Source organism: Mastigoproctus giganteus, chromosome 12 (genome assembly GCF_048544385.1).
Source record: "Mastigoproctus giganteus isolate SK-2022 chromosome 12, ASM4854438v1, whole genome shotgun sequence".
NCBI classification, from domain to species: domain Eukaryota; kingdom Metazoa; phylum Arthropoda; class Arachnida; order Uropygi; family Thelyphonidae; genus Mastigoproctus; species Mastigoproctus giganteus.
The window spans coordinates 20,570,440-20,589,374 of NC_143586.1; the positions used below are offsets into that span (position 1 = coordinate 20,570,440).

The 18,935-nt window shown below is 36.9% G+C and overlaps 1 protein-coding gene across 1 annotated transcript in view; it reads right to left on the bottom strand.

The window, feature by feature from the left end:
• The window catches only part of LOC150076763 (uncharacterized), a 408,267-nt gene that overhangs the window by 237,120 nt on the left and 152,212 nt on the right, over positions 1–18,935 (bottom strand). Inside the window, exon 11 of the mRNA XM_090386915.1 lies at positions 16,166–16,267. Coding sequence (XP_090243041.1) covers positions 16,166–16,267 — 102 coding nt within the window. The remainder of the gene's footprint in view (positions 1–16,165; positions 16,268–18,935) is intronic.

The window sequence follows — 18,935 nt, forward strand, 5'->3', positions numbered from 1 at the left end:
ATCAATTGATGTATTTTAATTATCGGATTTTATATTTTTAAAAATAAATTCAAAAAAATAAAATATAAATAAATTAATCATTTCTAATTTTTCTTTTAGATCATCAGACTTGTTTTAAAAGTACATAAGAAAGTATGCAAAAATCTTGTATTCGCAGTTAATTCACAAATTATATCTAATTCTCACTAGACACCCTCAAAAATTGGACAAGTGACTTAAAATAATCCCTTTAAAGAAACCTCGAATTGAAGATAATACAGATAATACTGCTAACACAAACCACCAACAAGAAAATAACAACACTGACATTTCCCCTACTAAGTGCTCTTTGTCAACCACATTACAAGCGCCTCCGTAGCCAGGTGGGCAAGAGCAGCAGTGCGTAGCACACGCTTCTTGATTAGACCGGGGTTCAAGCCTGTGACCACCAAATACGGAGGATGTGGAAAGGTCAGGGAATGACCACCACATATCCCTGGAGCAATATGGCCTTAGTAGCTAATGCTCCTAAAAACCAAACAACAACTAGGCAGGTGTAAAAACCTGTACAAATTTTTCACTCAAAATTAAAAGTTATGCAATGCTCAATCCGGTACTTTACAAAATTTCACCAAACTTAATGATAAATGTTTAGAAGCTTCTCCTTGGGTTTCTTTTTTAATAGCAAAAGACAAAAAGCCACATGCCATTTGGGAAGGGAAACAGTCGTTCTTCCTACCACAGTAAAATGGTTGAAATAATACATGGAAAACAATATGCTGATAAACTAAAATCCATTCTTCTGCCAGCAAACACCACTGGAAGACATATAGAAAGCACTGCTGAAGATGTGAAGAAACAAGTAATAGAACATATTACACTGTGTGGAAAATTTACTATAAAGTTGGATGAAAGTACAGATGTTTCTACCATGTCTCAGCTTTTGGTATTTGCTTGATTCTGTTTTGATAATGAAATAGATGAAGAATGCATCACACATGAAATTCATTCACTGCACCATCCATAGGCAAGCTATTGCAGCAAAGAAGTTGGAGCCAGAAGTACATAAGTGCTCCAAGATGTGATCAATATGGTTAATCTTATAAAAATAAGACCTTTAAATAGTAGAATCTTTACAATACTTTGTAATGAGATGGAGAGTAACCACGAAAATCTTTTGTACCACACAGAGGTTCACTGGTTATCTCATGGCAAAGTACTTAAAAAAGTTGTTGAACTTAAAATTGAGTTATGAATTTTTCTAAGAGAAAAATTTGTAACACGCCTTTAAATTTGACTACTGCTGTGGAGAGAGCATTTTGAAAAAGAATGTTTGGAAATGTTTCCATCATTATGTGATTTTGTTGCCAAAAACAATATTAGTGTGTCACCATTAAAAACTATTGTACTTGCACACTTATAAAAATTGGAAACAGAATTTTCTGACCTGTTCGGAAAGCTTTCAAATGAAGAATATCAATGGATTTTGAATCTATTCCTTGAAAAAATTCAACAAATGGAAGATGGAAATTACAAGCTGAATTTCAACAAAAATCTTTACACAACTGGTGGATCGGATTGAAAAATGAGTACCATGACTCGCTAAGTGCAGCGAATGATGCATTCCTTCCATTTGGATCTACCTACCTGTGTGAGGTGACATTTTCAGCTATGACAGCCATTAAAATAAAGTATCAAAATAAACAGAACTTGGAACTAGACCTTTAAATCATTGTAACACAAAATGTCCAACTAAGGTATTATATTAAAAAAATAATGAAAAATATTCAATCACACTGCTTGCACTAAAAATATATTTTTCTTTTTAAAATATTTATCTACTTTTATTTCAATTTAATATTTTTGTGTATTTTTGAATTCTATCGATGGTTCTGTATATGTGATTCTATATATATGTGCATGCTATTTATTTTTAATAACATAGGAGTGCACAATCAAAAAAGTTTGGAGACCACTGGTGTAGAGGACGCTACTTGCATATAACTGTCCTCTACACAAAGAAGCATCAAAGGACAAAGTACGTAATTACAGACCTGTAAGTTTGACTCCTGTGACAGGGAAAGTAATGGAGTCAGATTTTAAGGATGAATTGCCAATAGGTGAAAAGAGGTAATTATACCATTGTATAATGAAATTAGGCCACATCTGGAATACTGAATACAAGTTTGAAAACCTTATTTTGGAAAAGATATATCCTTTGGAAAGGGTGCCAAGAAGAGAAACAAGATTACTCAGGAACACAAGAGGATATGTTTAAAAAAAAAAGACTGGGTTTCTATGAACTGCAATCTGGAAACTAGGTATCTCAGTACAATACTCAACCAGTGTCTAAAGCTTTAAATTGAGTAGACCCAATGCTGATGTCATCTTTGCTCTTTCTCAGATGACAAGCACACAAGGAGACAAATTTAAATTGAAAAAGGATGGTTGTAGAATGGATATATGGAAATAGGCAATCAGCCAAAGAGTAATTGTTTTCTGGAATAAACTTCCATCTGGTGTTGTGAAAGTGGGTAGTTTGAATAAATTTAAAGGTTTAGACAAACCAATGGAAAATGAAGTGAGTTTTTTTTTTGGCTATATAAGCTTTGCTTCCTTGCATCACATTGCCAATACTAAGATTAATGAAGGATCAGCTTGACAGGATTCCTGTCAAACAGCACTCATAGCACATATTTATCAAGAGAAAATCATGTCTGACCAATCTGACTAGCTAATATGAAATAGTCAAAAAGAGAGCTGGATGGAAAAAATGATTTTTACATCATACATTTTGATTCGTATTTGTAGTGGCAATGGTGCAAATGGGTAAGCTTATACAGAATCAGCCAATCTTTAAAAAAAATTAGCCACCTCATCTGTCCATCCCTTATAATGATGTCAAATGCTTCCTTAAATTTATTCAAACCATCTACTTATACCAGATGGAAGTTTGTTTCTATAATTAATTACTCTAACTGATAGCAAATTTTCAAATATCTATTCTGCAACCACTTGTTTCAATTTAAATTTAAGTCTCATATGTGTATTGTTTGAAAAAGAGTAAGAATTACATCAGCAATTAGTTTATTCAATCCATTTAAAGCTTAAAAACTTCAACCAAGTCTTTTTGTAGGTTCCTAGTTTCCAAGTACTACAATTTGTAGAACTGAAATTGTAAGAGTACCCTTTTGTATCTGTGGTTAACCTTGTTATTATTATTATTATTATCAATTTATTTCTCTGTTGAAGAGACATCCCCCCCCCCCCCGGGACAGCCATTGGCTAGAAGGGTGAGAGTTACATTCTAAGGTGTGAAGCGGACCCATGAGCAAAAGGTTACAAAGTCCATGGGACGTTCACCCTGAAAGGTTGAATACAGAATTTTGGAATACATGAGTAATTATGATTTTATAATAGAATATTTAAAATTTTGACATCTTTGACAGAATATTTAAATCTTTTGACATCTTAGATTGGCACCTAGAATACCAAGAATATATAGTTAAAAGGGATCAAAATTAAATGAAGTTTTTGAGCCGAGTGGCTGTGCACTACAGTTGTATGAGATGATAGGATTCAGCAAAGACTTGCAATCTGTAGGCTTTTCATTACAGAGCTTTTCTGGTTAAATTCTTAGTTGATTGAAGAGTTCTATTGTGTTTGCTGGAAAAAAGTGACTTAGGCTGTCTATATTTTTTAAGTTGCTTTGAAGAGGATGCCTTGTTTCAGCAATCCTGGTGGCTTCTCAACGAGAGTGAAACAAGCCGTCAATACTGGAAGTGTCTAATCTTTCTGTTAGCAGTTGGGCTAATGTGAAAATGTTTCTTGTGTTAATTGTCTGTTTCCAGAGAGGAATGTTGAGATTGGAAAGTAGGATGGCTCTAGAGACAGAATGGGTGATTCGAGAATCTGTTCAGCCATCTCAAGAGCCAGTATTCAATACTTAGGAAAGCTTTCAGGTTGCTCGGTGGGGCAGAGGACCAAATCTGTGAAGCATACAGTGGGATGGGAAGTATACATTTCAAGATATACTTTTTAACAAGATCTGGGTTTCTAATGCCAATTAACTCCTATTTGGCAGCCCAGTGTGCTGCATATGTTTTTGCTTTGATGTAATCAAAGTGCTCGGAGAATGTTAGTCCCTCATCCCATTTTAGGCCAAGGTCTATGTGCGATTTAACCTCTGGAACTTTGCATCCGCTTACCAGCATAGAGATATTGTTCCTGCTCTTTTTCTTTGTAATTGTCATCTGGGCAGATTTGATTGGGTTTAAACGTAGTCCAATACAATCGAGGTAATGTTCCAGTTCATTTATTGTGTTATTGGCTTGTTGATTTGTTTGCTTAACTTGTTGTAGATCTTTAGATTTGAAGAAGGATTTCAGGTCATCAGCATATGTAATAAAGTTGTCTTTATGGGATACAAAAAATGGTTCCAGAATTGCAGCAAATAACAGTGAGGAGAGAAAGCCTCCCTGTGGCACTCCCTGCAAAATGGGAGGACGATGCCCGAAGCAGTGTTGGGTGAGAGCTGAGAGAAGGGTCTTCTCAAAAATTTTCAAGATGGTACAACTTATGGCTATGGGCCTATAGTCTTTGGCATTTTTTAGTTTCCTTATTTTGGGAATGGGCCTGACTATGTAGCTGTTCCATATACAGGGAAGAGTACCTTTTTAAATGATTTCATTTAAAATATGATACAACACCTCAATAATGTAAGGGCTGCTGATTTTTGCCACAAAAAGAGAGAAGTTATTAGGACCAACAGCTGCTTTATTAGGAAGTTCATTTATGGCTTTCATGAGGTTTTCTTTGGTGATTGTGATGATTGTTAGAGGTGTTCTTAGTAAGTTTGAAACGATTCTTCTTTTTCTGCAATTCGGTGAAGGAGGTCAGTTATTCTCTTCCTGTTTTCTTTGGTTGCTAATTGGTTGAGTGTGGGAGGTTGTTCAAATGTCTTCTTAGACCATTCGGTAATGACCTCGGCAGTCACGAGACCCTTTTTTTCTGTTATCACCAACGATCCTTTTTCCTGTTTGAGCTTTGATAATACAGCTGTGTAATGTGCTTGTCTTTTCAGCTTTATAAAGTGAGCATTCTCTTTTTTGTACAAAATGTAGTCATTAGGATGTCCTGTCTTCAGCCACTTCCTGTAAAGTCTTTGCTTTTTACAAAAGACATTTTATTTGTGTATTAAACCAGCTTTTGGATTTCCTGGTTATTCTTATGACCCTCAATGCTCCTTCACAGGCAATTTTTGTGAGCTTTAGGGCCAGTAGCTGGAGAGCTTCCTCTGCCGGCTTCGTGTTTAGTTCTTGCCATATGTATTCGGGAAGTTCTTTGAGGATGATGTTGGGCTTGATATATTTTAAAGAAAAGGTTGTTCTGTGCATGCCATTAAAATTTCCGCCATTCCTCTGATTGGTTCCAGCAACATTGAGTGTGGTCTCTACAGCTATGGGATTGTAGTCTGACTTAAAGCGAAACAAGTTGTCTGCTAATCTAATGCTAAGTGTATTGTAATAGACAACATCTAACCGTTGATTCCCTCTAGTTGCTGGAGTAACCAGCTGTTTCAGATTTAGTTGTGCAAGAATAGAGTCAAGATTTCTTTTTGTGTCAGTATTTTTTGGAATCGGCATTTTAACGTCTCCTAACAGGATCACAGGTGGCTTCAAAATTATTTGATTTGGAGAGGTGTTCCTTTGTAGACTGATATTCATCTTTATACAGGATCATGGTTCCTTCACCCCATTTTTCAGTTCTTCCAGTGCCAACACATTTGTATTGAAGCAGATTAACGAGAATGTTTAGTTGTCTGTTATTGCGTAACAATGTTTCAACAAGGCAAACGTAGTCAAAGTCAGCCATCATCATGCAGGTTTGTAGCACAGGAAGCTTGTTGGAAATGCTTTGAATGTTCTGGAAAAAACACCGCACGCTGCCAAGGATTTGGTTGCTACTGTGACATTTAAGAAAGGCTATTTGATCTTGATTTTATCATCCATCTATCCCTGTATGGTTTGACCAGTGACCCTGCTGGCCAATCCTGAAAATTCAGTAGCAACGAGGACTGTTCCATTGGACATGTGACAACAAATGAGGTGTAAGAAGGATGCCTTATTTTTAATTGTTTAACTTCTACTGTTAATCCAAACTGAGTTTTACACACATCTTTGATGTTACTGGGAGATAAAGATCTTCTCCCGGCTGTAATATTATATTTGGCCAGCCTGTTCAAATCTCGGTTGGATGTGCTACGAGCGTCAGTACCGCGACCCTTGCAATTAGAAAAGCAAGGTGCTGTACACTGCCAGACATTATTACCAATAGTGTGGATCCCATTCGAGGTGTTGCCACTTGTTTCTGGCAAAGGCAAATGCGAAATACTATTGGAACTGGGATCCTGCAGTCTGTAGGATACTTCTGCTATCTTGTTTTTCTCTCTTAAGTTTTCACTGATGATTTGCTCAGCAGTGATTGAAATAAAAGCAGGTTGAGAAGGATAAGATGATGGAATATGAGGAATCTCCGGATATGAGAGGGATGGAGCCGCTAAGGCAGCAGAGCTCTGACAGTTGTCTGCTCCATCTTCCTGTGTATTCAGAATGGCATTTGCACTTGCCAAACCGCTGGACTGACAACTGGCTTTGTTATGAGTGGCGGGAGTGTAGTTGACCTCATGATGTAGAAAGAAATCAACTGCTTTGCTAATCTTCACACCTGGTTGATCACTGGATGACTGAGGGGAAGGAGGGGGCCTGTAGCCCTTATTCTTCATGTGGGTATGATTTCCCAGGCTATCCATCTTCTCCACCAGTTGCTTTACACTGTGTAGGATTTTGAGATTTTGCTCTTTAAGCAGGTTGTTTTCTTCTTGCAGGGCGAATATGAGTTTATAGATGGGAAGTAATTGGTCAGTGAAATTTGCAGAGATCTCAGCACATTGAACCTATCTTACTGCTGTAAGATAGGTTCAATGAACTCACTGAGCATCTTTGTAAGCTTATTTTTAGCAACTGTAACTAGCGGTGATGTTTCAGCTTGCTGCCTTGTGGGAGACGTCAGTATTCCATGTCTGCAATTTTCTGGGCAAGCATCACAACCAAGAAAGTCTTGAATTGAGTCTTCGAGTATGTAGGAGTTTGTTTTGGTCTGAAGTAGCGGAAACTTCCCTCCAAGGTCTGAAGTAACGGAAACTTCCCTCCAAGAGAGGGGAGTTTCTGTTACTTCAGACAAAATTTGCTCTGTAGTTTGAATGTCTTCAACCGCTTTTATCAGAACAGTTGATTCTTTCAAGCTGTCTTGTTGTTTTGCACACGAAAGGCAAATAAAATTTTTTTTTCATTGCTTTGCTAAGCTTTTTAATATTCAAGGAGGTGCAGCAGCTCCAGAAAACTGGTCACAAATAATACATTTAATTGTAAGAATCTCAGCTTTTAGACATATGCTACATATTTTTTAAATGGGCACTCTGCTAGCTTCAACCATTGTCACGATGAGGGAGAAGGAAACATAATGCTCACCCTTAGTTAACTCTGTTGGAGGTGGGCTGTAAACAGCAACAGATGCTGATTATTGCGTTATTTACAGAAGCTCTTTCTATTGCCCTGGGCTATCCTTGGCCTTGTATGAGAATTATCTTAACAGTGGGTCTTAACAGTGGTGGTTCAAGAGCTATATGAAATGATCCAAAAGCAGGCAATATGCGACACTAAAAATGTAAATAGGTGCTTTACCTGAAAGATCGAAATGAAAACGGACATCACCATTGGAAAGGGCTCCCTTCTGGCAATCCAAGAGTATAACATGTTGTTGGGTTACTCCTACTTAAACATAAAAACTGAAGGACTTAACATGAGCTAATTCTTGCACCGCCACTGCATGTGGCCGCATGCGGACTTATCTTCTTCAATGCACTCATTCCAACAGATCTGCATCCTTCCTAAAATTAAGCTTCCAGACCTGTTTGGCAGTGAGAAAATGGAGGGTTTTTTTTTTTTTTTTTTTTTGACTGGTGCTGTCTTAAGCTTTATTTCCTTACATCACCAATACTAATATATACTGCCCCACCACTAATATCAGACAGCCCTCTGCTGTAATATCAGACAGCCCTCTGTTGCCAGATCCTATCCAAGGATGTGGCAATGATCTACTGTTAGCATTTCGTGGCAAGCAGACGTGCCTATTACAGCTCTTCATAACAACATTAAAGAAGCATAGATAAGAGGTGATTAAAGCAGGATTAGTGAAGTAGAGAAGGATTTCAAAGGTTTTTTAGTATATTGTAAAGTTTATTTTAATAAGTTTTTTACTCCATAATAGTTTGATTTATTTTTTTATATTATAAATATAATTTTTTGAAAGTTTGTTTTATTAATAATTAGTAAATTTCATAATGGTTATTACAAGATCCACCTTGAACACTTTGTCAGAGAGTACCATGATTCATACGGATATAGCCAATGGCAATTTCCGGGTGAGTCGTGATTTTATCCTTTGCAGAATCTGTCGCATGTATTCCAAGGTTGACCTAGTGGACAATTCTAGCTCACTTGGAGATTCTTTTCTTTGTCACCATTGTAAGGAGTGCACCAACCTTAAGTTACAATTTGGTGCATTACTAGACAATCTGAAAAAATGGGTACTTTCCCTCTAGAATAATGTAACACAGAGCTCATTGGGGACTCAAGGCTCTAGCAACCTACCAAGTGATGCACTCCTGATTCGGGCCCCACAACAGAATAACCAAGTGCAAACTACTCTGGTTCAAAAGGACTTAGTTCTATTAGGAGACTCCATTGTCAGGGAAACGGGAAATATTTTTTGTAATAAGGATATGTGGACTAGAACCAGGGTATGTCTGCCGAGAGCAACTATTAATGATGTCACCAACAGACTGTCAGATTTTAAGGGGGGAAAAGAGAATATTATTATTCATGTGGGAACTAATGACATTAACATACACGATTTGACAATTTGATAGAGAAATATAGGACCATGCTGAAGAAATGTTGCGAGTTAGGACACAATGTCTATGTGTCTGCAGTTCTGCCCAGGCATGATAGGAAGGATTATATGCTGAAAGACTTGTGGATTAACTCAAGACTTGAAGGACTCTGCAAGGCTTTTGATTGGAAATTTCTATCAGCTTGGCTTGCAGTTGTAGGTAGAAAGAATCTGTTTTGTAGAGATGGGATACATTTAAACAAAGGTGGTTTTTGCCAGTATTATTGAGGATACCTTAAAGGTTCAGAGAAACTGCTAGTTTGGGGGGAAAAGGGTAATATAGATACGTGTTTATCTGATAGTATTGCTCAGATACCTCAAGAGTATTTGTTTGTTACCGCAACAAAACATAGTAGAAAGATGTTCTGAGGGCAAAAGCATTTCAAATGAGCAGGTAGCAAATGCCAGAGAAGTGAGCTTAAATAACTTTAAGGGGTGTGTGTCAAGGTAGTTAACTATACAAGAACACTAAGCCTTAATTATTTATACAGTAATGTCAGAAGTGTCATCAATAAAATGAGAGAATTCAAACTGCTGGTTAGGACAAGTAACACAGAAATAATAGGGCTTACAGAAACGTGATACCACCTGGAAATAAGGGATAATGAGTTTCAGTACGGTATGTATAATGTATATAGGAAGGACAGGGAAGATAGAAGGGGCAGTGGGGTCATGCTTCTTATCAAAAGTAGCCTGAGCGCAACAAAGGTTTTCCCAGATTCAGACGTTTCGCATGCTAGTACAGAATCTGTATGATGCGAAATAGTTGGAAGCAAAGGTATAATGAGAGTGGAAGTAATCTACGGGCCAGGTGATTGTAAAGATTATGATGAGAGCCTCTAAATGCAAATGGAATGGACAAGTAAGCGTGAATGTCTTATTATGGGTGATTTTAATTTGCCTCTAATTGATTGAAGCAAATGGGAAGGAAACTCCACATGGGGAAAAAAATTTTTACATCAACTAGATGATTGTTATTTGTATCAACATGTTAGGGGAAAGTACTAGGGAAAAGAACACTCTAGACCTCATCATCATCACCCATGAACCAGATGACATAATAGGGCTGACAATACAGGAACCAGTAGCAGAAAGTGATCACAAAGTTCTTTGGTGGATGATGAAGAGAGAGAGAGAGAGGTAGCAGTAGTTAAAGGTAGTTGCAGTTGTAGGTAGAAGGGGTTATAATTTCAGGAAAGGAAATTATGATGCCTTAAGGTGCTACATGGCCTCTATTAACTGGTTAGATATCTTATAGAGAGTGAATACAATGGAATTATGGTATACCTTTCAAACATTAATCACAGACGCCTTGAATGCTTATATACCATTAAAAAATACTCCATGAGGAGGATTCTAAGTTGGATGAATAATGAAGTTGCCAAATTATTTGAGCAGAAAAAGATGGCATGGAAAAGTTACCGAGAAATAAAAAGTACTGAAGCCTATAACAGCTACAAATTGATCTGTAATAATGCCACTGAAAAGGTTAGGCTGGCAAATTAGGAAAAATCACTGGCAAAGAGGGGGGGGGGGGGGATAAGGAATTCTTCATATCTATAAATTCAAAGAAGAGAAGGACAAACCAGATTGGAAATCCACTCAGAATGACCCTTATGTAATGGACGTGGGATAGTATTAGATACCCCAGATGAACTCAACCGCTACTTTGCATCGATATTTACAAAAGAAAATCCCTTCATGTCAATAAGAAATTCTGGAGTGAAGTTGAAAAAAATGTAATTAATGATGTTGAAATTCCACATGTTTATTTAATGAAAAAACTTTTGAGCCTACAGGCCAGTAAGGCTCCTGGGGTTGATAGCATTTTCCTTATAATCTTTATAATCTTAAGGGAGGCAGCAAATGAGTGCATTGAACCATTGAGGCTAATTATGAGAGCATCACTGGACTTGGGAGTGATTCCATTGGATTGGAAAAGTGCCAATGTATCTACAAAACATAAGGGCGGTTCTAAGAGTGAAGTGGGAAATTATCGGCCGGTTAGTCTAACTTCAGTAGTAGGGAAAATCATGGAGACTATGATCAAGGATGGAATTAAGGATCACTCAGATAGAAATGGAATTAAGATGGATACTCAGCATGGTTGTAAAGGGAAAATCATGTTTAACTAATCTGGTTAGCTATTTTGACAGGGTCACTCACGAGTGATCTGGATTTAGGGAATAATTTCGACGTTTATTTGGATTTCAGCAAAGCATTTGACTCAGTCCCACATGAGCGGTTACTTTATAAGCTGGAAAAGGTTGGAATCACAGGGAAAATCCTTAAATGGATAGCAGGGTGGCTTCAGGGCAGGAGGCAGAGGGGTTGTGATAAATGGTTATTCCTCAGATTGGGTTGATATAAGAAGTGGGGTTTCCCAAGGATCAGTATTAGGACCATTGTTCTTTTTGATTTTCATAAATGACATCGATGAAGGGATAGAGGGTGTTATGTCTAGATTTTCAGATGATGTAAAGACTGGTAGAGTAGTTAATGATTGCCGCCAAGCAGAGCTTCTTCAGAATGACCTAGACAGACTTCAGAAATGGTCAGAAAAATGGCAGCTATGCTTTAATCCAGCAAAGTGAATTGCAGGTATTGCACCTGGGGAACAGTAATCCCAAAATAACTTATACACTTAGTGGAGTTGAACTAAAGCTGGTAGTGGAGGAAAGGGATTTGGGTGTTATGATACAGTCAGATATGAAGTTCTCCAAGCATTGTAGACTGGTTGCAAGGAGGGGCCCATTGTGTCCAATCGATGATTTATCGAACAATCGCTAGTAGATATAAGGACTTCATAATCCCATTATATAAGGCTATTGTTCGACCACACTTGAAATACTGTATTCAAGTATGGAGATTGCACCTAAAGAAAGACATTGTTCTTCTTGAAAGGGTCTAAAGACGGGTAACTCGCCTGGTGAGATCGGCAAAAGGGCGTCCACAAGAGGAAAGACTTTGAATATGTGGGTTGCAGCTTGGAAACCAGGCACTTTAGAGGAGACTTGATTGAGCTGTTTAAGGCTCTGAGAGGCATAAGCAAAATGAATAAGGACGATATTTTCACAGTTATAAATGATTCTAGAACTAGGGGTCATAATTTCAAGTTACAGGGAAGAGTTGTTTAGACTGAATTGCAGGAAGTTTTATTTTAGCCAGGGAGTTATAAATTACTGGAATAAGTTACCTACATGGGTGGTAGAGGTTGACAGTCTGGGGAAATTCAAAGGTCAGTGGATAATTACCTAAGGGAGGAGGGAAATGTATAGGTTGTCCATTTCCTTTTTTCTCTTATTAATTTTTATTATTTTTTAGATTTTCTTCTTATTATTATTAATTTGTTTTTATTCTTATTATTTTATTTTATGTATTTTTTGTTATTTTATTTTGTTATTATTATTTTTTTGGCTGGTGCAGCATAAGTCATAGGCTTCCTTGCACCATGTGGCCATTACTAATACTAATGCAAGCACAATGTGTCAGACACAACCATAAATATGCTTATACACCTTCAAGGAGACAGTAATACAATTGTGAATGTAAGATACCAAAAACAACGTTGTTAACAGACTTCCAGCTATGCCACATAAATAAATGGTCTGTATGTGACATTTCAAATGGCATTAAATTTCCCTAGGTTGACATTTGGGGATATGATATGCAAGTTGAAGCAGACTGGTATGAAACTATCATAAAACAACCCAGAAAAACCACCAAAGCTGATGGAAAAAATAGGACAGCCCTCCAAAGAATCATCCACTCAGAATGAAGGTCAATATTCTTACAGCACACACACACAGACCCTCAGTGAAACAATTGGAACATGTCAGCACAGGTACATGGGCACAATACTGCATGATATGGGTTACCACAGTTGTGCAGCTGTCTACAAGTCACTAATCTTCCCCAGTAATGCCAGACACCATCTAGTTTGGTGTAAAGCCTGCTGTTCTTGAACCATAGACCAATGGAAGGCTGTGCTTTGGAGTGATGAACCAACGTACATAATCTACCACCATGTGTGATGTTTGTGCCTAGGTGTGGCAGATGCCCAGCAAAAGCCACCTGCCAGACTGTGACATCTGGACAATGAAGTATGGCGGAGTCATAATTCATAGCTGGGATTGTACAGTGAAGTTTGGTAGAGGCAGCAGAACAGTCTGGGATTAATTTTCATGGTTTGGTCTGGGACCATTGCTTGTTTGGGACAAAACCATGAATGCTGAGATCTATCTAGAAATCCTGAACAATAATGCATTACCTATATTTCAGCAGCATGTTGGGGAAGGCCCATATCTGCATCGGCAGGACAATGCTCCATGTCATATTGCACTCATTATGATGGACTGATTTAGGACATGGGCATCAAAAAGCTGGTCTGGCCAGCTCATAGCCCTGACCTGAATCCTATAGAGAATCACTGGGATGAACTGGATCATTAGGTGTGTGATAGGAGAGACTGCCAAAAATATTTCAGCACACACTATTAGTTTTCCTGTTAATAAAGATTATTTTTATAATATGCAAGTGTCTGGATATTAATGGTAGAGCAGTATATATATCAAGTTGATCCTTTATAATGAAGGATCAATCTGACAGGAATGAATACAGTTATACAGCATTCATAATACAGTAATGTAGTTAAACAGTATTTAAGATAGAGATTAGTCAATAATGACCACTGCTCTTCAAGACCTATCACAATGTGTGGGATACCCAAGGAGTTGATGCTGGACCTTTACTGCTTTTTTTTTTTTTTTTTTTTTTTTTTAAATTTATTAATGATGTTGATGTGGGTATTTCACGTCTACAAAGATAAGCAGAGTGGTTAATGACAGAAATCTGGGTATCTTCTACAACAAGATTTGGATAAATTAGGATGATTGGCTATAAAATAGGAATTGAGGTTTAACATTGATAAATGAGTATAGCAATTGAGATCAATAATCTCAGAAAACACACCATTTGTTTGATACTAAACTCAAGGTACTTGAGAAAAAAGAACTAGAGGTAATTATACAGTCCAACATTCTCTGAGCAGCAACAGTAAGGTTGCTAAAACAGCTCATGGGGTTGTGTCAATAATATACAGGATTTTGCTAGAAAGGCTAAGGAGGCTATTATCCTATTGTCTAAACGATGGTTGGGCCAGAGGCGGATCAAGCCAAGTGAGGGCCCCAAGCGGTAAAAATTTCGGGGGCCCTTTTCTGAATTATGATCGTTTTTCTTACAAAAAAATCTCATTATGAAAAATAGCAGCCTGTCAGGGCAATTTGCTTTTAAACTAAAAAAAAATTACAAACCTCAAATTTTTATTTTATATGTAGCCCTCTTTCCGCATATCATAAATCGTATTTAAATTTAAATCAAATTATTATTTTGGGAGGGATCGATTTTTTTGTGTAATTAAAAAAATATATATTTACTTAATTTGGGCCTATTTATGCTATACTAGTTTCATACCCTGATGTCCAGTTAAAAGTTAGAATCCCGCCAAAACTCAAATAAATTCCCTTCAAAAGCTTAAATAATACCGCGTTATAGGAGGGTTGATTGTATACAAAAAAACATAATTTTCCTCGAATCCTAATGAAAAGACCTTTTAAGACCTTGGGCCCCTTGGTATTCCGGCCCCTACGCGGCTGCTAAGTCTGCTTAATGCTTAATCCGCCTCTGGTTGGGCCATACCTTGAATACTGCATACAGGTCTGGCAGCCTCATTTTTGGAAGGATGTAGATCTGTTGGAGCAGGTGCAAATAAGAGCAACAACATTAGTCAGTTAGTCAGGGACACAGGCAGGTCCTATCTTAGGCCTAGGCAAACTAGGCATGTGCCCAGGGCCCATATTTTGAGAGGGGCCGTAAATGGCAATGGACACAGCCAAAATCGGTGATATCCAGTAGTGTAACAACAAGCACGAGTGCTCATGTTCCTTATAAAATTTGCAAATAAAATATACTTTCAAATTGTAATGTAGCTTCTAGTCAAAATGCACTTGCTGTGAATATGTTCAGATTTGTGCATATTTCCTTAGAAATATATGCATATTTATTTGCTTTACATTTTTATATTGATTGTGTAATCCTAATTTTCCAAGGGCCCCTATGCCCTATTTTTTTATTACTGAAGTAGGGCATTTCATAATAAACATTTTTACAGAGGCCCAAAAAAATTTTTGTCTAGGTCCCGCATATCCTCAAGTTGGGCCTTGGACACAGAAGGTTACTATTAACAACAAAGAGTTCAGTTCTGCAACCTGCAGCATCTGAAAATTAAGCACCTGTGAGGAGATCAGATTGAAGTATTTAAGGTTTTAAATAGACTGGGTAAACTAAATGCTGATGGCATAATTACTCTTTCTTGAATGAAACAAGGGGCATAAATTTGAATTGGAAATGATGCTTGCATCACAGATGTTCATATATATTTTCCTTCAACCAAAGAATAATTGAATGTTATAATCTGGATATCCTCTACAACAAGATTTATATAAATTAGGAAGATTGACTATAAAACAGGAATTGAGGTTTAATATTGATAAATGCAAGGTATAGCATTTGGGATCAATCTGGTGTTGTTGTTGGAAGAAGTGTAGTTTGAATAACTTTAGAGGAGTAGACAAATTATTATAAAGGATGGACATGCAAAGTAGGGTTTTTTTTATTTTTTATTTTTAAAACCCAGCAGTGGTCATGCCCACTAATGTAATAAAAGTAATTGCCCTACACCTGATACATAGATGACATTATTTCTGTTTTCACATTAATTATATCACTTGGGCAGGGGACCACTATTCTGAAAGTTCTCAGAGAAGTTTGTTAGCAAACCGTTCTCTGATTATTTAGGTTCATTATAGAGCTATAAATTTCCTTCAGCTTCATATACCTGCTTCCTCATCTTTACAGTATTTTTTTGGATCCATTTTTTTAATTTTAATTTAAAATTTTTTATACAAGTCATTCTAATATTGTCATCTTAATTGGATTATTTACTTTGCGAGGTACTGTTATGTAGAGACCCAGAGAGGATTAACATGTGGTAACTTTAATTTCATCCGATATAAAATAAAATAAATAGCCAGTACTCTGTCATGGGATGTTAGTTATTTCTATCACAATAACCAGTTATTATGATTTACTTGAATGAATTTTAATGATGACGTACCTTTCAGTTCAGCAATAGTCTTTTCTCTAAACTGAAGAAACCAGCCCCTAGATTCCTTTTCTACAACACCCGCAACAATAGGAAGGGCCATTCTAATAAGATCTATAAGACAGAATATTCACATCTTTTATTGACACTAATATAAATTTATGGTTACAGATGGAATCACTGTTATAGTGGGAACAGTAAAATAAAGTTAATCAAATCACTAAAAATCAATGAATGGTAAATAATTAAATTATAAATAGAAAGGTAGTTTCGATCTTGAAAATTCTGATCCCACAGGGTAGAATTAAACCCAGATTTTGATACGTCTTCTACTGCCACTACAGCATTCCATTGAATAAAATAATTGTTTGTGTTACTTCTGGCATATAAACTTCAGTTTATATTTAAAAAAAAAAAAAAAAAAAAAAACTTGATTTAAAGCCATTTCTCTAATATGGAAAAACTCAAGAATCTGCAGATAAAAGAACCACTAAGTGGCAATGATCACAGTGTATCGATTTGAGATTTACTTAAAGATGTAACTACTTTCAAAGGTAAAGGGAAGGGTTTTGCTTTCATAAAAGTTATTTCAGTGGTCTCAGATGGTTTTTAAATTCTATATAGTGAGACCGTTTAGGATGCTTAACCAACAGCAAATTATAAATCACAAGCATTCAAGGAATTAATCACAGAAGGCTTGGCTTTTCTTGGCTTGGCTACTTGGCTTTTCATACCAACTAAGAAATACTCTTCAAGGGTATAGGCCTAAATGGATATCAGATGAACTGATGAGATGATGCAGAGAAGAAAAATGCATGGGATGCATATAAATTATAAGGTGATACAGAAGCATATGGTTGTTATTGTTATTTGGTTTTTAGGAGCATTAGCAACTAAGGCCATATTGCTCCAGGGATATGCAGTCATTCTCTGACCTTTCTGCATCCTCCATATTTGGTTGTCAAGGGCTCGAACCCCAGTCTAATCAAGAAGCGTGTGCTACGCACTGCTGCCCCTGCCTATTTGACTATGGAGGCACCCAAGCATATGGTAGATATAAACTAATCTGTACTCAAGTCAAAAAGGAGGTCAGGCAAGTGAAGTCAGATTACGAGAAATCTTTGACAAAGAAAGCAAAGAAAAACAGCAAAGGCTTCTTTACTTATGTAAACACTAGAAAGAAGGGGAGGAATCAAATTGGTAAACTTGATATCGATGGTTCAACTGTTAATGATCTTGCTCAAGTTGCTGACAAACTGAATGAGTATTTTTCATCTACATTCACAAATGAGGAATTCTTTAGGGAAGTGGAGGCCATAAGTTTATTAAACTCTAACAGGGAGCTAAATGATTTTGTAATAACTGAGGGAAAGTGGAGGAGAAATTGTTGAAGTTAAATATAAGAAAGGCACCTGGGATGGATGGGGTATATCCAATTATCTTAAGGGAGATTGCAAAGGAAGCTAAGCAAACCCTTAGCCATAATCATGAGAGCATCCATGGATTCAGGGGAGGTCCCCTACACTAGAGATGAGGGAATGTATCCCCAATTCATAAGGGGGGGGATCAAAGAGTGACACAAGTAATTACAGACCTGTTAGTTTAACTTCTGTTCCAGGGAAAATAATAGAGTCACTAGTAAAAGAAGCAATGCAGGATCATCTAGATGGGGCTGCAATTATACTTCAGACATAGCAATAGTTGAAAGGGAAATCTTTTCTGACCAATTTAATCAGATAACTACAATGTGGTCACAAAGGAACTGGATGCAAAAAATAATTTTGATATCACATAATTGGATTTCAAGAAAGCTGTTGCACATAAACTGCTGTAAAAATTGGAGCAGTGTGACATTAAGGACAAGTTGCTGCTATGGATAAAGCAGCAAAAGGATGGTTGAGTGGGAGAAGCCAGAGAGTGGTAATCAAAGGACACTGTTCTTCACGAATTAATAGTGGATTAATAATTATTAGTGGAGTTTCGCAGAGTTCGGTGTTGGGCATTGTAATACTAATACAAGTTTGCAGATGATACAAAAGTTGGCAGGGTGGTTAATGACAGGAACAATGGTATGCTACTTCAACGGGATCTAGAAAAGTTAGGCAAATGGGCTGAGAAAAAGCAACTGAAGTTTAATATTCACAAATGTAAAAGTACTGTACTGCATAAAGGTAGCAGTAACCCCAGAGTGACATATCAACTGTGTGATACTACACTCAGGGTAGTTTAAATGAAAAATACCTGAGTGTAATTGTGCAGTCGGATACGAAGTTCTCTGAGCAATGCAGAGGGATGTGAAGTTCTCTGAGGATTGCAGAGGGATCTGAAGTTCTCTGAGCAATGCAGAGGGATCTGAAGTTCTCTGAGCAATCCAAAACAGCACATGGTATTGTAAATGATATACAGGAATTTTGCTAGAAAGGATACGAAGGTGATTATCCCATTGTATAAAAAATGGATGTGAGGAAGTTTGCTTTTAGCCAGCAGGTGGTTGATTGTTGGCTAAAAACAAACTTCCACTGTTGTAGAAGTTGATAACTTGAATAAATTCATTGAAGAGCTAAACAAACTATTGGAGGAGATTAATAGGTGAAATGGGAGGTGTCTTTTTTTTGTTAATTTTTTTTTTTGTCTGAAGCTGTATAAGTTTGCTTTCTTGCATCATTTGCCACTACTAATGCTAACACAACCCATCCAATGAATTTCTCAGTGAATTAGTTTAAAATAACAAATTAAAAAGATACATGTTTGACTATTCATTTAAATAAGATGTGGGGAACCT